The 13,022-nt window shown below is 42.4% G+C and overlaps 1 protein-coding gene across 1 annotated transcript in view; it reads left to right on the top strand.

The window, feature by feature from the left end:
* Positions 1-13,022, top strand: part of si:dkey-49n23.1 (semaphorin-3D) — a 47,275-nt gene that overhangs the window by 17,496 nt on the left and 16,757 nt on the right. The window contains exon 2 of the mRNA XM_058631978.1: positions 2,040-2,291. Within this exon, the coding sequence (XP_058487961.1) occupies positions 2,120-2,291 (172 nt within the window). The 5' untranslated portion in view covers positions 2,040-2,119. The remainder of the gene's footprint in view (positions 1-2,039; positions 2,292-13,022) is intronic.

Genomic DNA, 13,022 nt, shown 5'->3' with positions numbered 1-13,022 from the left:
TGTCCTTTAGTTGTCCTGTAGATGTCCTTTAGTGGTCCTGTAGATGTGCTTTAGTGGTCTTGTAGATGTCCTTTAGGGGTCCTGTAGATGTCCTTTAGTTGTCCTGTAGTTTCCCTGTAGATGTCCTTTAGTTGTCCTGTAGATGTCCCTTAATTGCCCTGTAGATGTCCTTTAGCTGTCCTTTAGTTGTCTCTTAGATGTCCTTTAGTTGTCCTGTAGATGTCCCTTAATTTCCCTGTAGATGTCCTTTAGTTGTCCTATAGATGTCCTTAAGTTGTCCTGTAGATGTGCTTTAGTGGTCTTGTAGATGTCCTTTAGTGGTCCCTTAGATGTCCTTTCGTTGTCCTGTAGATGTCCTTTAGTGGTCCTGTAGATGTCCTTTAGTTGTCCTTTAATTGCCCTGTAGATGTCCTTTAGTTGTCCTGTAGATGTCCCTTAATTTCCCTGTAGATGTCCTTTAGTTGTCCTATAGATGTCCTTTAGTTGTCCTGTAAATGTCCTTTAGACAGACTCATAGTTCCTTCCCAGTTTTCCCAGACTACAAATGGAACACACCTTTAATTGATCACTGTCATTAATCCATGACAGTTTGTTTTTACTTTATTGTGTCCTCTAAAAAGACGACAGTGGATGATTCAGCATAATCACAGACTTTAATATCCTGCTCCTTAAAGCCCATAATTGGTTGCCTGGGGGATAAAATTAAAAGCGTAACCTGGTGAATGACAGACTGATTTGTTATTTCCTGAAAGTGTGGAAACATTAGTCAAAACAAAACAAATTCAACAACAAAGACACGTTTTTTTAATGAAGACACAATTACAGGGTGTCAAAGAAAATGAGGAAGATGAAGAGGTTTGGACAAACATCGATAAATTTGTCTCGTCAGAAGACAGAAGAGACGCTGTTGTCTTCCTTTCGTGGTAAAACAACAAACCGCGGCCACTCCCGAGCAAATATGTGCTGAGTCATCATCTGAAAACAAAACAGACATTTGACAGTGTCTCGTGTCTCTCGCCGCCACAGTTGACTCAAGGAAACCACATCAGACTCGTCGACATGGAGACAGACAAGGGACAAACTGTCTCTTCCTGTATATTCATCGGATGTATGTGTGTGTGTGTGCGTGTGTGGTTCAGGTTTATAGCACATGTGTGTTATTTGTGTCTTTTGGACATTGTCCCACTTTGTGTTTAAATCTGAATCTAAACCGACGGATGCAGGAAACACACACACATTCTTGTACAGCCTCTAAGTGAGGACATTCATCATAGCACTTTAGCTATCCCTTAGTTGTCCCTTAGATTTTCTTAAGTTGTCTTTTAAGTATCTTTCAGGTGTCCTACAAATGTTCTTTCACTGTCTTTTAGTTGTCCTGTAGATATCCTTAAGATGTCTTGTAGATGTTTGACCTTTGCAGATGTCCTATACATGTTCTGTAGATGTCTTGTTGATGTCCTTCAGGTTTCCTATAGATGTTCTGCAGATGTTCTGTAGATGTCCTTCAGGTGTCTTGTAGATGTTCTGTAGTTGTCCTATAGATGTTCTGCAGATGTCTTGTAGATGTTCTGTAGTTGTCCTATAGATGTTCTGTAGATGTCCTTCAGGTGTCTAGTAGATGTTCTGTAGTTGTCCTTCAGGTGTCTTGTAGATGTTCTGGAGTTGTCCTATAGATGTTCTGCACATGTCTTGCAGATGTCCTTCAGATCATCTAGATCTATTCACACAGGATCAGAATTAGCTGGGGTAATTTTTCTGGACCTTTGTACCCCAGATAAATGTCGCCGTGATCTCCTGGTAATCATTACTGACACGCCACATTCAGACGGGACCAAAATCACATCCGACTCATCCGAAAAGACATGCATTCTCTAACCTTAACCATAACCAGTTAACCCTTAACCCTCACATTAATCCTATGTCAGGGTTCTTTAGGTTGCTTTGACTTTCCGAGTTGGAAATCTGTTCCATTTGAAACATCTGTCTAGGAACTCGGAAATTCTTGCATCTCTAATTTTCCTGTTTTTTCCACCAATCAGCTGTGGCCCAGTGTGATGTGACCGGTCCGTCCGTCCGACAGCTCCCTCTTTCTCTCCACATCAGCGACGACCGATCAGCGATGACACATCCTCAGACGGCAGGAGGAGTCATGAACGGAGGGGCGGGGTCTCTTCAAATCCTGATGTTGTGGCTCCTCCCACTGCTGTGGCTGACACCTGTGAACTCCAATGTCATTCCAGATGCCAAATCCCCAAGCCAGACGTGGCCACGCCTGCAGCTGTCACATGACGGTAGGAAAGGTTTCGACTTTGTCGTCCTCCATCTCACAAAGATTTTCTTCTTGTTCTTCACTTGGCTGTTTGAGGTAGCGACGTTCACAGGGTGCGATGTGCGGCGTAACTGTTGGAAAACGTCCTTTTAGGAACAGATGTTTTTGTTTACGTGAGAGCAGCAGGAAGAAATAAAGAAAAGTGTTGAAGACTGAACCTATAAACTTTTAAAACAAGCCCAATTATCTTAATGGAAGGAAATCATTTAAACCCTCTGCAGCTCATGAGGACAATTTATGTCCAAGTTTATATCAGATCACTGCTGTCTCACACTAACATGTCTCTTACATGTCCTGTAACTTCAGATCACTGGAGCAGACTGACTGAGTGGATGAATGAATGAATGGACAGGAAGAGTTTTACTCTTAAATGGATTCTGCTGTGGGCCGGATCAATTTAAACATAATAAATCAAATCAAATAAACTTTATTGTTTCCTGTGCAAGAACAGAGCAAAACACAGCAAAAAAGAACATGAATATGAAATATGAACATTAACAACAGCCTTAAAACTATGGAAGTGGATTAGGGCCACATGTGGAAACCAACAATTTATCATCATATATCTCAGATTAAGGTCAGAATTCTGAGATTCTGAGAAGTTGGAATTTTGAGATTTAACCCAGATTCCTGTGATTAAAGTTGGAATTCTGAGAATTAATTCAAAATTTTGGTCTTATAAATCTGCATTTATATTTTAGTTAAAGGACTGTTTCGTTTTTGGTTGCCATTTAATGACATTATCTGTTATGTTGGAGTCGCTACTGTTTTACAAAGTGTGTGTGTGTGTGTTAATGAAGTCAGACTGTGGTTCATGATGTCGTGCTGCGCTTGTTGCTGCAGCGTTAACAGTAGTGAGGCTAATAAAGTTTTATTTGGTGGAGGCTCAGACAGGAGTTGCAGGGCAGCAAACACACACACATTCGCACACACACACTGACTTCCATTCATTTGGACAGACTACACAGACAGACTACACAAACTTTAACCATCACTAACCCTGACCTTAACCTAACCACAATTTCAAATCTTAGTCCAAGAAATGAGGTTCTGCCTCTCTTTAGGACCAGGTTCTCCATGAGGACTACTGGTCAGTGTTTATGACAGAAAAAATGTCCTAAAGAGGCAACAAATGCAAGATTACACACACACACACACACACACATACACAGGAGAGCATGTGTGCGTCAGTGTTGACCCATGTGACCTGAGCAGGAATCAGACTCACAACCTTTAACCTGAACAACGGTGTGTGTGTGTGTGTGTGTGTGTGTGTGTGTGTGTGTGTGTGTGTGTGAAAAATCAAACTGGAAAAAATATCACATGAAAAAAAAGCATAATTTAAGATCAAACAGAAATACTTACACTCGCCGCTTTAGTGCCGAGATTGTCCACTCAGGAGGACGCTTCACTTTGTGTCCACAAAACATCGCTGTCTTTGTCTTATTTTTTTCTGATGCACTTGATCTAAAGTGGGTCTAAAGGCCAAGCTGCCCTCACAGCGCCCTCTGCTGGATCATGCAATCATCACTTCAGACGATCTGTTGAGCTACAAGGCTGTATATTTTAAACCCAGATTTTTTTCAGATCAATTTTGAATGAATATGTGAATTTTAACATTTAAACAGCAATAACGTGTGCTGGAGATCAAAGTGAACGGGTGAAAACAACAGCTCACTGCAGGCTCGTTCACTGCGTCACTCGCAGATTAACAGAATCAATCACTTCACTTAAATATCACCTGTCAAATCCTTTGTGACATATTGTGGCAAAGCTCCACCCACCTGGTGCTCAAGGCGAATGAAACCAACGCCAGGCATCGGTCTACACAGGAGGGTGGCGTCTCTTTGGATGTGTGTGGGGGGGGGGGGGGGGGGGGGGGTGCACGCGTGTGTGTGTGTGTGTTTGACGAGAAGTTTTCTCCTGCTGCGAGTTTTCTGATGCTCATGTGGAAACAATCCAACGAAAACACACTGACCTCACACGGAGCTGCGGGATGGGAACGCGCGCGCACACACACACACACACACACACACACACACATGTTCGACATTCATGACTTGAGGGGACATTGCATTGACTTACATTCATTTCTTGGAGACTTACTCTAACCTTAACCACAATTACTACTGGCCTAATCCTAATCCTAACCCTAACCCTAACCCTAACCTCAACCTAACCATGAAACATATCTTCACCTTAAAATGTAGTAATTTACGTTATGGGGACTTGCTTTTTGTCCCCACAAGGAGGACAAGTCCCCATAATGTGACTGTGTAAACAGGTTTTGGTCCCCACAACATTAGTAATACCTGGTACACACATTACACACACACACACCTTTATTTTGATAGCTGGTTCCTCAGACAGATATGAACTGGCATAATAATGTACTTACAAACATCCAATTATGATTTTGACTGCTGAACACACACACACACATACTGGTTTTGCATTCTTTGTGTGGACACTTAGAGACATAATGCATTCCCTAATCCCTTACTTTAACCTAAACCTAATTCTAACCCTTATTAAACCAGGTCTTAATCCTCCAAAATCCAAATATGGACTTCTGTTCATTTGGACAGACTTAACCAAGCTTCATTACTAACCTTAACCATAACCAGTTAGAGAATTCACATCTTATAGAAATGAAGTTGCTGCCTCATTAGGACCAGGTTTTGGTCTCCATGAGGAGTACTGGTCCTGACAAGGTCAAGGTCCTAAAGAGGGATCGGATACGAGAACTCTCTCTCTCTCTCTCTCACACACACACACACACACACACGGAGGGAATCTGTCAAAACCAATTTATTTTCCACAGAACTCTATGTGTGTGTGTGTGTGTGTGTGTGTGTGTGTGTGTGTTGCCTGTCACGCTGTGATGTCATGCGTCGAACCTTGACCTTTGACACCCCTGCTGAGAAGGTAGTAAGTAGATTTAGAGAAGACGAGATGACAGAAAGCAGAAGGAAAATGAGAGGAGAGGACAAGACTAAAGGGAAGGTCGAGTTTTTAAAGTACCATTAAAATATGGCGAGGAAAGGAAAGAAGGATGAACGGGAGGGAGGAAGCAAAAGGAAAAACAAGAAAGTAAAAGAGACGAGAAGACAGCACTGAGGGAAAATGGGTGGATGGATTTAAGAAGATCACTGGAAGGAAGGAAGGAAGGAAGGATGGATGGAGTGAGGAAGGAATAGTTAAATTTGAAAAAGGAAAGGAAGGAGGAAAGGAGACAAGAGGACAACTCCTAAAAGAAAGGATATGATTTTAAGGTTCAATTGAAAGAGGTGAGGAAAGGAAAGAAGATCAGGCCACAAGGAAGGAAAGGATGGAAGGGGGGAGGGAGGAAGAGGAGGAGGGAGGAAGGTTTCCTGAGGTTAATGAAGCTGTCACACACCTGAGATAAAACAGAGAGAGAGTGTGTGTGTGTGTGTGTGTGTGTGCATGTGTGTGTGTGTGTGTGCATGTGTGTGCGTGTGTGTGTGCACGCCCTCGATCTTTAACTTGTTACCAGATAAGAGTCAGTGGTTACAGATAACAGCTGATTAAAGATGCTCTTACTTGATGAGTTACATGTACTGACACACACACACACACACACACACACACACACACACACACACACACACAGAGTTCTGCTTGATTTACCCTGACACCTCACACTGGTATTTACCAAACACTCTGTGACACGACCTCAACCTCCGTTGTGGGGAACTACATCTGTTTACACAGTCACTGTGTGTGTGTGTGTGTGTGTGTGTGTGTGTGTGTGTGTGCATGTGTGTGCGTGTATACCTGGTATTGTGTAAATGTAAATTATTACATTTTAAGGTGAAGACATGCTTTATAGTTAGGCTGTGGTCAGGATTAGTTTAAGGTTAAAGTCAGGGTTAGGATTAGGATTAGAGTAAATCTCCGGACATTATGAATGTAAATCAATGTAATGTCTTCTGAAGTCATGGAAACCAGTCATATGAAATGGTTACCCTTCACTTCTCTGCACCAGAGTCCATAGAGAAAATCAGCGATTTTAGCTGGCAGTGACAGAGGAGCTGCTGGTCCTCTGCTGCCTCGTGTGGTCACTTTGTGTCACTGAGGTAAATCCGAACGAAGGATTTCAAATGCTCATTAGAACTTAGTGATGGAGGCAGCAGTGGATCAACAGCTCCTGTGTGTGTGATGTTGAAATCCCTGATTTTCTCTATGGACTTTGGTGCAGGGAGAGTGAGCGCTTTACAAACTTCAATTTTCAGATGAACAAAGGCTAAAATAAAACCTTGTGTCAGCTTTTTAACGTTCTCCAGCCGTCTTCTTCTTCCCAAAGAAGCAGCTCCCCCTTGTGGCACATTAAAAACTGCATGTTGGTGAGTAAGACAGGATTTTTGAGTCAAAAAATAAATGATGACATATCCGATGATAAATCACGTTGAATGTGAGAAACGAGACGTAGAAGAATCAATCTGCAGCTGCTTTTTTTTTTTTTTACATTCTTTCAAACACATCAAACAACCTGACACATGTTGGAATGCGGCCATTTCACACAACTCACTGCCAAGTCAAAGACTGATTAAATTTTAACTCACTTATTGTCTTAGTACTAAAATCGGACTATGAATCGCATTATCCGGTATGTTAGTCCGACTAAGGCTAGCTCGATTTTAGTCAGACTAACGTGTTCACATGACATTAAGAAAACTGACTTATTGGCTTAGTCTGACTGAACTCGGACTTTTAACATGAATATAAACTGATTGACCTCGTCAGGACCAGTAGTCCTCATGGAGCCCAAAACCTGGTCCTAATGAGGCAGAACCTCATTTCTAAAGTGACCTGGTTAAGTTTTAAGAATAAAAAAAACAGTATGCGTCAAATCTGATGCCACTTTCACCTCTGACCTCTGTTACGTCTCTGTGATTCAGTTCAGATTAAAGGGCCATTTCCACAGAAGAGGAGATCAGTGTCAGTTCCACGTGTTCAGTGCAGATGTAGCTCCGGGACACTTTGACTTGGCAGTGAGTTGTGTGAAATGGCTGCATTCCAACATGTGTCAGGTTGTTTGATGTGTTTGAAAGAATGTAAAAAAAAAAAAAAAGCAGCTGCAGATTGATTCTTGTACGTCTCGTTTCTCACATTCAACGTGATTTATCATCGGAAATGTCATAATGTATTTTTTGACTCAAAAATCCTGTCTAACTCACCAACATGCAGTTTCTAATGTGCCACAAGGGGGAGCTGGTCCTTTGGGAAGAAGAAGACGGCTGGAGAACGTTAAAAAGCTGACACAAGGTTTTTTTCTAGCCTTTGTTCATCTGAAAACTGAAGTTTGTAAAGCACTCACTCTCCCACACCAAAGCCCATAGTGCACCCATAGCACACAGGAGCTGTTGATCCACTGCTGCCTCCACCACTAAGTTCTAATGAGTTATTTTGTCATTTCAGCATTTGGAATCCTTCGTTCAGATTTACCTCAGTGACACAAAGTGACCACACGAGGCAGCAGAGGACCAGCAGCTCCTGTGTCACCGCCAGCTAAAATCGTGAAGTGTAACCATTTGATATGACAGATAAATTCCGTCATCCGCTCATTTTTAGGGACTAAAAAGCTGAAACTGTGCGGAATGCGGACCCGGGACTTCCTGGTGAATATGAACGTAACGAAAATAAAGACATTCATTCATTCATTCTTTCATTCATTCAGTTTAATCGAGCTAAGGTCAGAGTCCGACTACGTGTACGTCTGACTTTGCCTCCGTAGGTGGCGCTGTATCGCTCTATAAGCTAGTGCACGTTGACCTTTACGTCACAGAATAACAAAGAGTGGACGATGCTGTGGTTCTGTTCGTTTCCTGCTGTTCATGTCGATCGTGACACACATTAAATGGACGCGTCTCTGTGGTTGTCATGTTTTTGAAGAAAGACGTCGTCTCGTTCTACTTCAGGGTCAAAGACCAGGGAAGGACATTTTGGTGTGTGAGAAGAAAGTCCGATTCCAGTCCGACTAAGCGTAGACATGCAGGAGTAATTGGACTATGAATCACATTATCCAGTTATGTTAGTCCGACTAAGACTAGCTTGATTGCAGTCGGACTAACGATCTTTTTTTGGGGGTTTAAAACCTGGTTTTCTTGGTTGTGATGGTAAAGGTTAGGGTAAGGGACGAGGGGAATGCGTTGCGTCTATGAATGTCCTCAACAGTAGTCCTACTAGAGACCAAAACCTGGTCCTAGTGAGGCAGAACTTAATTTCATGAGGAACTGGTTAAAGTGTAGGACCAGGATTTGGATTGTGGCTATGGTTAAGGTTCGGGATAAGACTTTGTTCAGTCTGTCTGAATGAATAGACGTCACTGAAGAGACCTAACCAGAGTGTGTGTGGGTGTGTGTGTGCACGGGTGTGTGTGTGCACGGGTGTGCGTGAGGACCAAAGAGAGTGGAAACCATAGAGAGTGAGGACATTTTGTCTGGTCCTCACAACATTTAAGGGACATTTAAGGTTAGGGTAAGGGAATGCATTGTGTGTGTGTGTGTGTGTGTGTGTGGTCCTTCTGTTTCAGATTGTACAGAAATCTTGAATGAACTGTAAAGCGGAAGTTTTAGATTGTGAAAGAATCTTTTCTTTTCTCGCCTGTGGTTTCATCTTTAATGAGAGTCCTCGTCGCGAGGGCAGAGATGAGAAGAAGACGACGAAGAGAGAAAAGGAGGGAGGGAGGGAGTGTGGTGAGAGAGTGAGGTAATAATGTGGGGAAAGAAAGGACGAGGTGGCTGTGGAGAGAAATGTAGAGGGTTTTTTTTTTTCAATGACCCACAAAGAACAGAGGGATGGAAATGTGTGGGAAGAAGACGACGGCGGGAGAACGTTAAAACGCTTACACAAGGTTTTATTTTTCACGAGCACAGTCTTTGTTCACCAGGAAACTGGAGTTTGTAAAGCGCTCACTCTCCCACACCAAACCCTATAGAGAAAATCAGCAATTTTAACGTCACAGCACACAGGAGCTGTTGATCCACTGCTGCCTCCATCACTGAGTTCAAATGTCTTATTCTGCAAATTCAGTGTTTGAGATCTTTTGTGCAGATTTACCTCAGTGACACAAAGTGACCACACGAGGCAGCGGTGGACCAGCACCTCCTGTGTCCCCCGTGAGCTTAAATCACTGATAGTTTGTAGACACATTTCTGACTCTGAAAAAACTTTAAATCTGTTTCCATCATACGTGAACAAACATAAACGCAGATTAGCGTCTGTGCGTATGTCGTTTATGTCTCCGTGTCTTGTTGTTCAGTGAAACAGTAGCTGCGTCCGTCCACGTGCTTCTCGGGTTTCAGTGTTAAAGTTAAAGTCGGGTTAAAGTTTGGCTGATTGAAGTGCGGAGTGGCACTGCTCAGGTTTCGGCCCCTGCAGTCCGAACACTTTCTGTTCTGGGTGGAGGACGATGTTTGTTTTGTGTCACGGATTCAGAGGCGACGTCAGGGGATGGACGCCATTTTGGTTCTGTGTCATTTCCTCCCAGACTTTAATGTCCAAGCATTTAAAATCTGTTAGATTTAAAAACGGTGTTAGATATAAAAACTGTGTTAGATTTAAAAACTGTTAGATTTAAAAACTGTGTTAGATTTAAAATCTGTTAGATTTAAAAAATGTGTTAGATATAAAAACTGTGTTAAATAATAAATCTTTCTGTCAGAGATCGGCATCGAAACAGATGTTTTCTGCGTGGCGTGAGAAACAGCTCACACACACACACGCATGCATGGCAGAATTTGACTGACAGGCAGACACAGAGTGTGTGTGTGTGTGTGTGTGTGTGGTATTTGATGGGCAGTGATTATCACAAATATATGACACAGAGCAGAAGACTGAGGAATCTGTCAGCTCTTATCTCACTGATGTGTGTTTTATCTGCTCAACGACAACACACTCACACACACACACACATATATATACACACACCATCCCCTGTGTGTGTGTGCGCGCGCGCGCGTGTGTGTGTGTGTGTGTGTGTGTGTAGCCAAAACTCTTGTTTATTTGACTTTTTAATGAAGCATGAAAGCTCAGACTAACACAGCAGCGTGTTCTACTGCAGGCAGCTGCACTCTTGTGTGTGAGTGTGTGTGTGTATGTGTGCGTGCGTGTGTGTGTGTGCGTGTGTGTGCGTGTGTGTGTCGATCTGATCAGTCATGTGCTCAATAATCCAGACACAACAGTAAACAGGTTGGATTTGGTCAGATTATAAATTCACTGGCTTCATTTTCTCGTCCAAAGTTAACGTCTAAAAATGTTTGATGTTAATGGGAGTTTTAGATGGATACACACACACACTCACACACACACACACACACACACTCTCTCTCCCTCTCTCGTGTGTGTGTGTGTGTGTGTGTTACAGGTGTTGAATCCATTGCTGTTTGAAATATTTAACAAATGTTTGCAATTATCTCAGCACAGTCTCTCACACACACACACACAGTCTCTCACACACACACACACACACACACGAGCAGGATTAAAATGAGAAACAGACTGAAAACTTTTGTGAAGATGAAGATCTCTGATCATAAAGTGAAGATTTACTGTTTTAAGGAGAAAAACTGTGTTTTACAGCTGTTTCATCCTCGTTCTGACTTCAACCACAATTTATGAGCCAAAGTCATTTAAAGGGCCAGAGACGGAACCACATAATCTGTATAATCCCTCTGAGTTGTAACTTTTAACTTTTACTTCCAGAAAACTGAAGTTCGTAAACCACTCACTCTCCCACACAAAACCCCATAGAGAAAATCAGTGATTTTAGCTGCAGGGACACGGGAGCTGCTGGTCTGCTGCTGCCTCGTGTGGTCACTTTGTGTCACTGAGGTTAATCTGAACGATGGACTACAAATGTCAAAATGACAAAATTAGACATTTGAATTTAGTGATGGAGGCAGCAGTGGATCAACAACTCCTGTATGTGTGATGTTAAAATCACTGATTTTCTCTATGGGGTTTGGTGTGGGAGAGTGAGCGCTTTACAAAGTGGCACAAAACTGTATTTTTAAGCCCAAAAACACTCTCTAATGTGGATAAAACATAAGTATCAGATGTTGTACGTGCCTTTTGTTGAGTGGCTAACACTGTTGTGACTTCAGCTGGTTTCTGTTGTCAGTTGCAGCATCTCGACGCGGTCCAGATTAAAATGAGGATGATTGACAGCTCATCTCACATTTCCCCCGCCTCTTCCCTGTGTAACAGTAACGCTTTATATAAGTTCAAACTGACTGGGTGGCCTCAGTGACCTCCTGACCTTTGTGATTCTGACCTCAGACACACACACACGCAAAGAACTGAAGCAGAACTAAAAAGCTACACCTGAACTGAGACCTGCAGAGGTCACGACCTCCTGCCTTCAGCCAATCAGCACTCATCCAGATCAAGAGCCGACCAATCAGTTGCAATCAACATCAGCCATGGCCTTGATTGGAGGGACAGGAGCCATAAAAATGGATTAAATCCAGACCCAGTAGAAGCTTTGACTGCTCAGGTGTTAAAGGGGTAGTTCAGGCTGTCGTTCTTACAGCGGGAACATAGCCGCCGTGTGGACACAAGGAAAAACAGATTTCAGTCACTAACATCTGTTTAAGTCCATGATATGTTACCAGTGTAAAAATCAGTAATTGTAGCTCGCAGGGGCTGCTGGTCCACTGCTGCCTCGTGTGGTCACTTTGTGTCACTGAGGTAAATTTGAACAAAAGAATTCAAACACTAAAGTCACAGAATAGGGATGGAAGCAGCAGTGGATCAACAACTCCCTGTGAGCTAAAATCACTGATTTTCTTTATTTCAGTCTCAGTTTTGGCAAATTTTACTGAAGTCTTGGCTAATTTAACTGACGTTTGGCTATCCTAAAACAAGTTTTGCCTAATTTTCGAAAGTTTGGCTATCCTAAAACAAATTTTGGCCAATTTTACTGAAGTTTGGCTATCCTAAAACAAGTTTTGGTTAATTTTACTGAAGTTTGGCTATCCTAAAATAAGTTTTGGTTAATTTTATCTGTTTGGGCTAAGTTTTAGCTCATTTTGCCAAAGAATTTACTAACTTTAGCTCAGTTTTGGCAAATTTAACCAAAGTTTTTGGCTAATTTTACCGCTGTTTTGGCTAACTGTAGCTAAGTTTTGGCTAATTATACCAAAGTTTTTGACTAATTTTACTGAAGTTTTGGCTAACTTTAGCTAAGTTTTGGCTAATTTTACCAAAGTTTTGACTCATTTTACCTGTTTTGGCTAACTTTTAGGGCCTGGAAAGTAAATAGTCACCTCACACGGCCGTAAAACAAAGTGGAACTTTTAAAACAGTTTCAGCCGGGCGGTGTCATATAGTGCCTCCTATTGACGAGATGCTACTGATTCAAATCTGCGTCCTGTGAAATGTTTATAGCTGAATTTGATTGGTCTGTTTATGCCACTTCAACGTCGGTCATAAAGGTGGAACTTTGAGAGCTCAGTATTTCCTTACACAGATCAGTGAGTGCTGTGAGAACGTTGAGCTGTCGAACACAGATTAGCACTTAAGTGTTTTGCTGACAGCAGCTCTGAGAGTGATTAAAGACAGTTGTGCGTTTGTCGTCGTCCCTGTTTTTCAGCTCTGCCTTTTTTTCACGGCTGGTTAACACAAAAGAACCTCTGCTGTCGTCTGTCTGCGTCGCTGTCAGACGAGC

Source organism: Solea solea, chromosome 6, assembly GCF_958295425.1.
Source record: "Solea solea chromosome 6, fSolSol10.1, whole genome shotgun sequence".
NCBI lineage: Eukaryota > Metazoa > Chordata > Actinopteri > Pleuronectiformes > Soleidae > Solea > Solea solea.
Note: the sequence above shows the minus strand (reverse complement) of the source record. Positions and strands in the feature narration are given on the sequence as shown.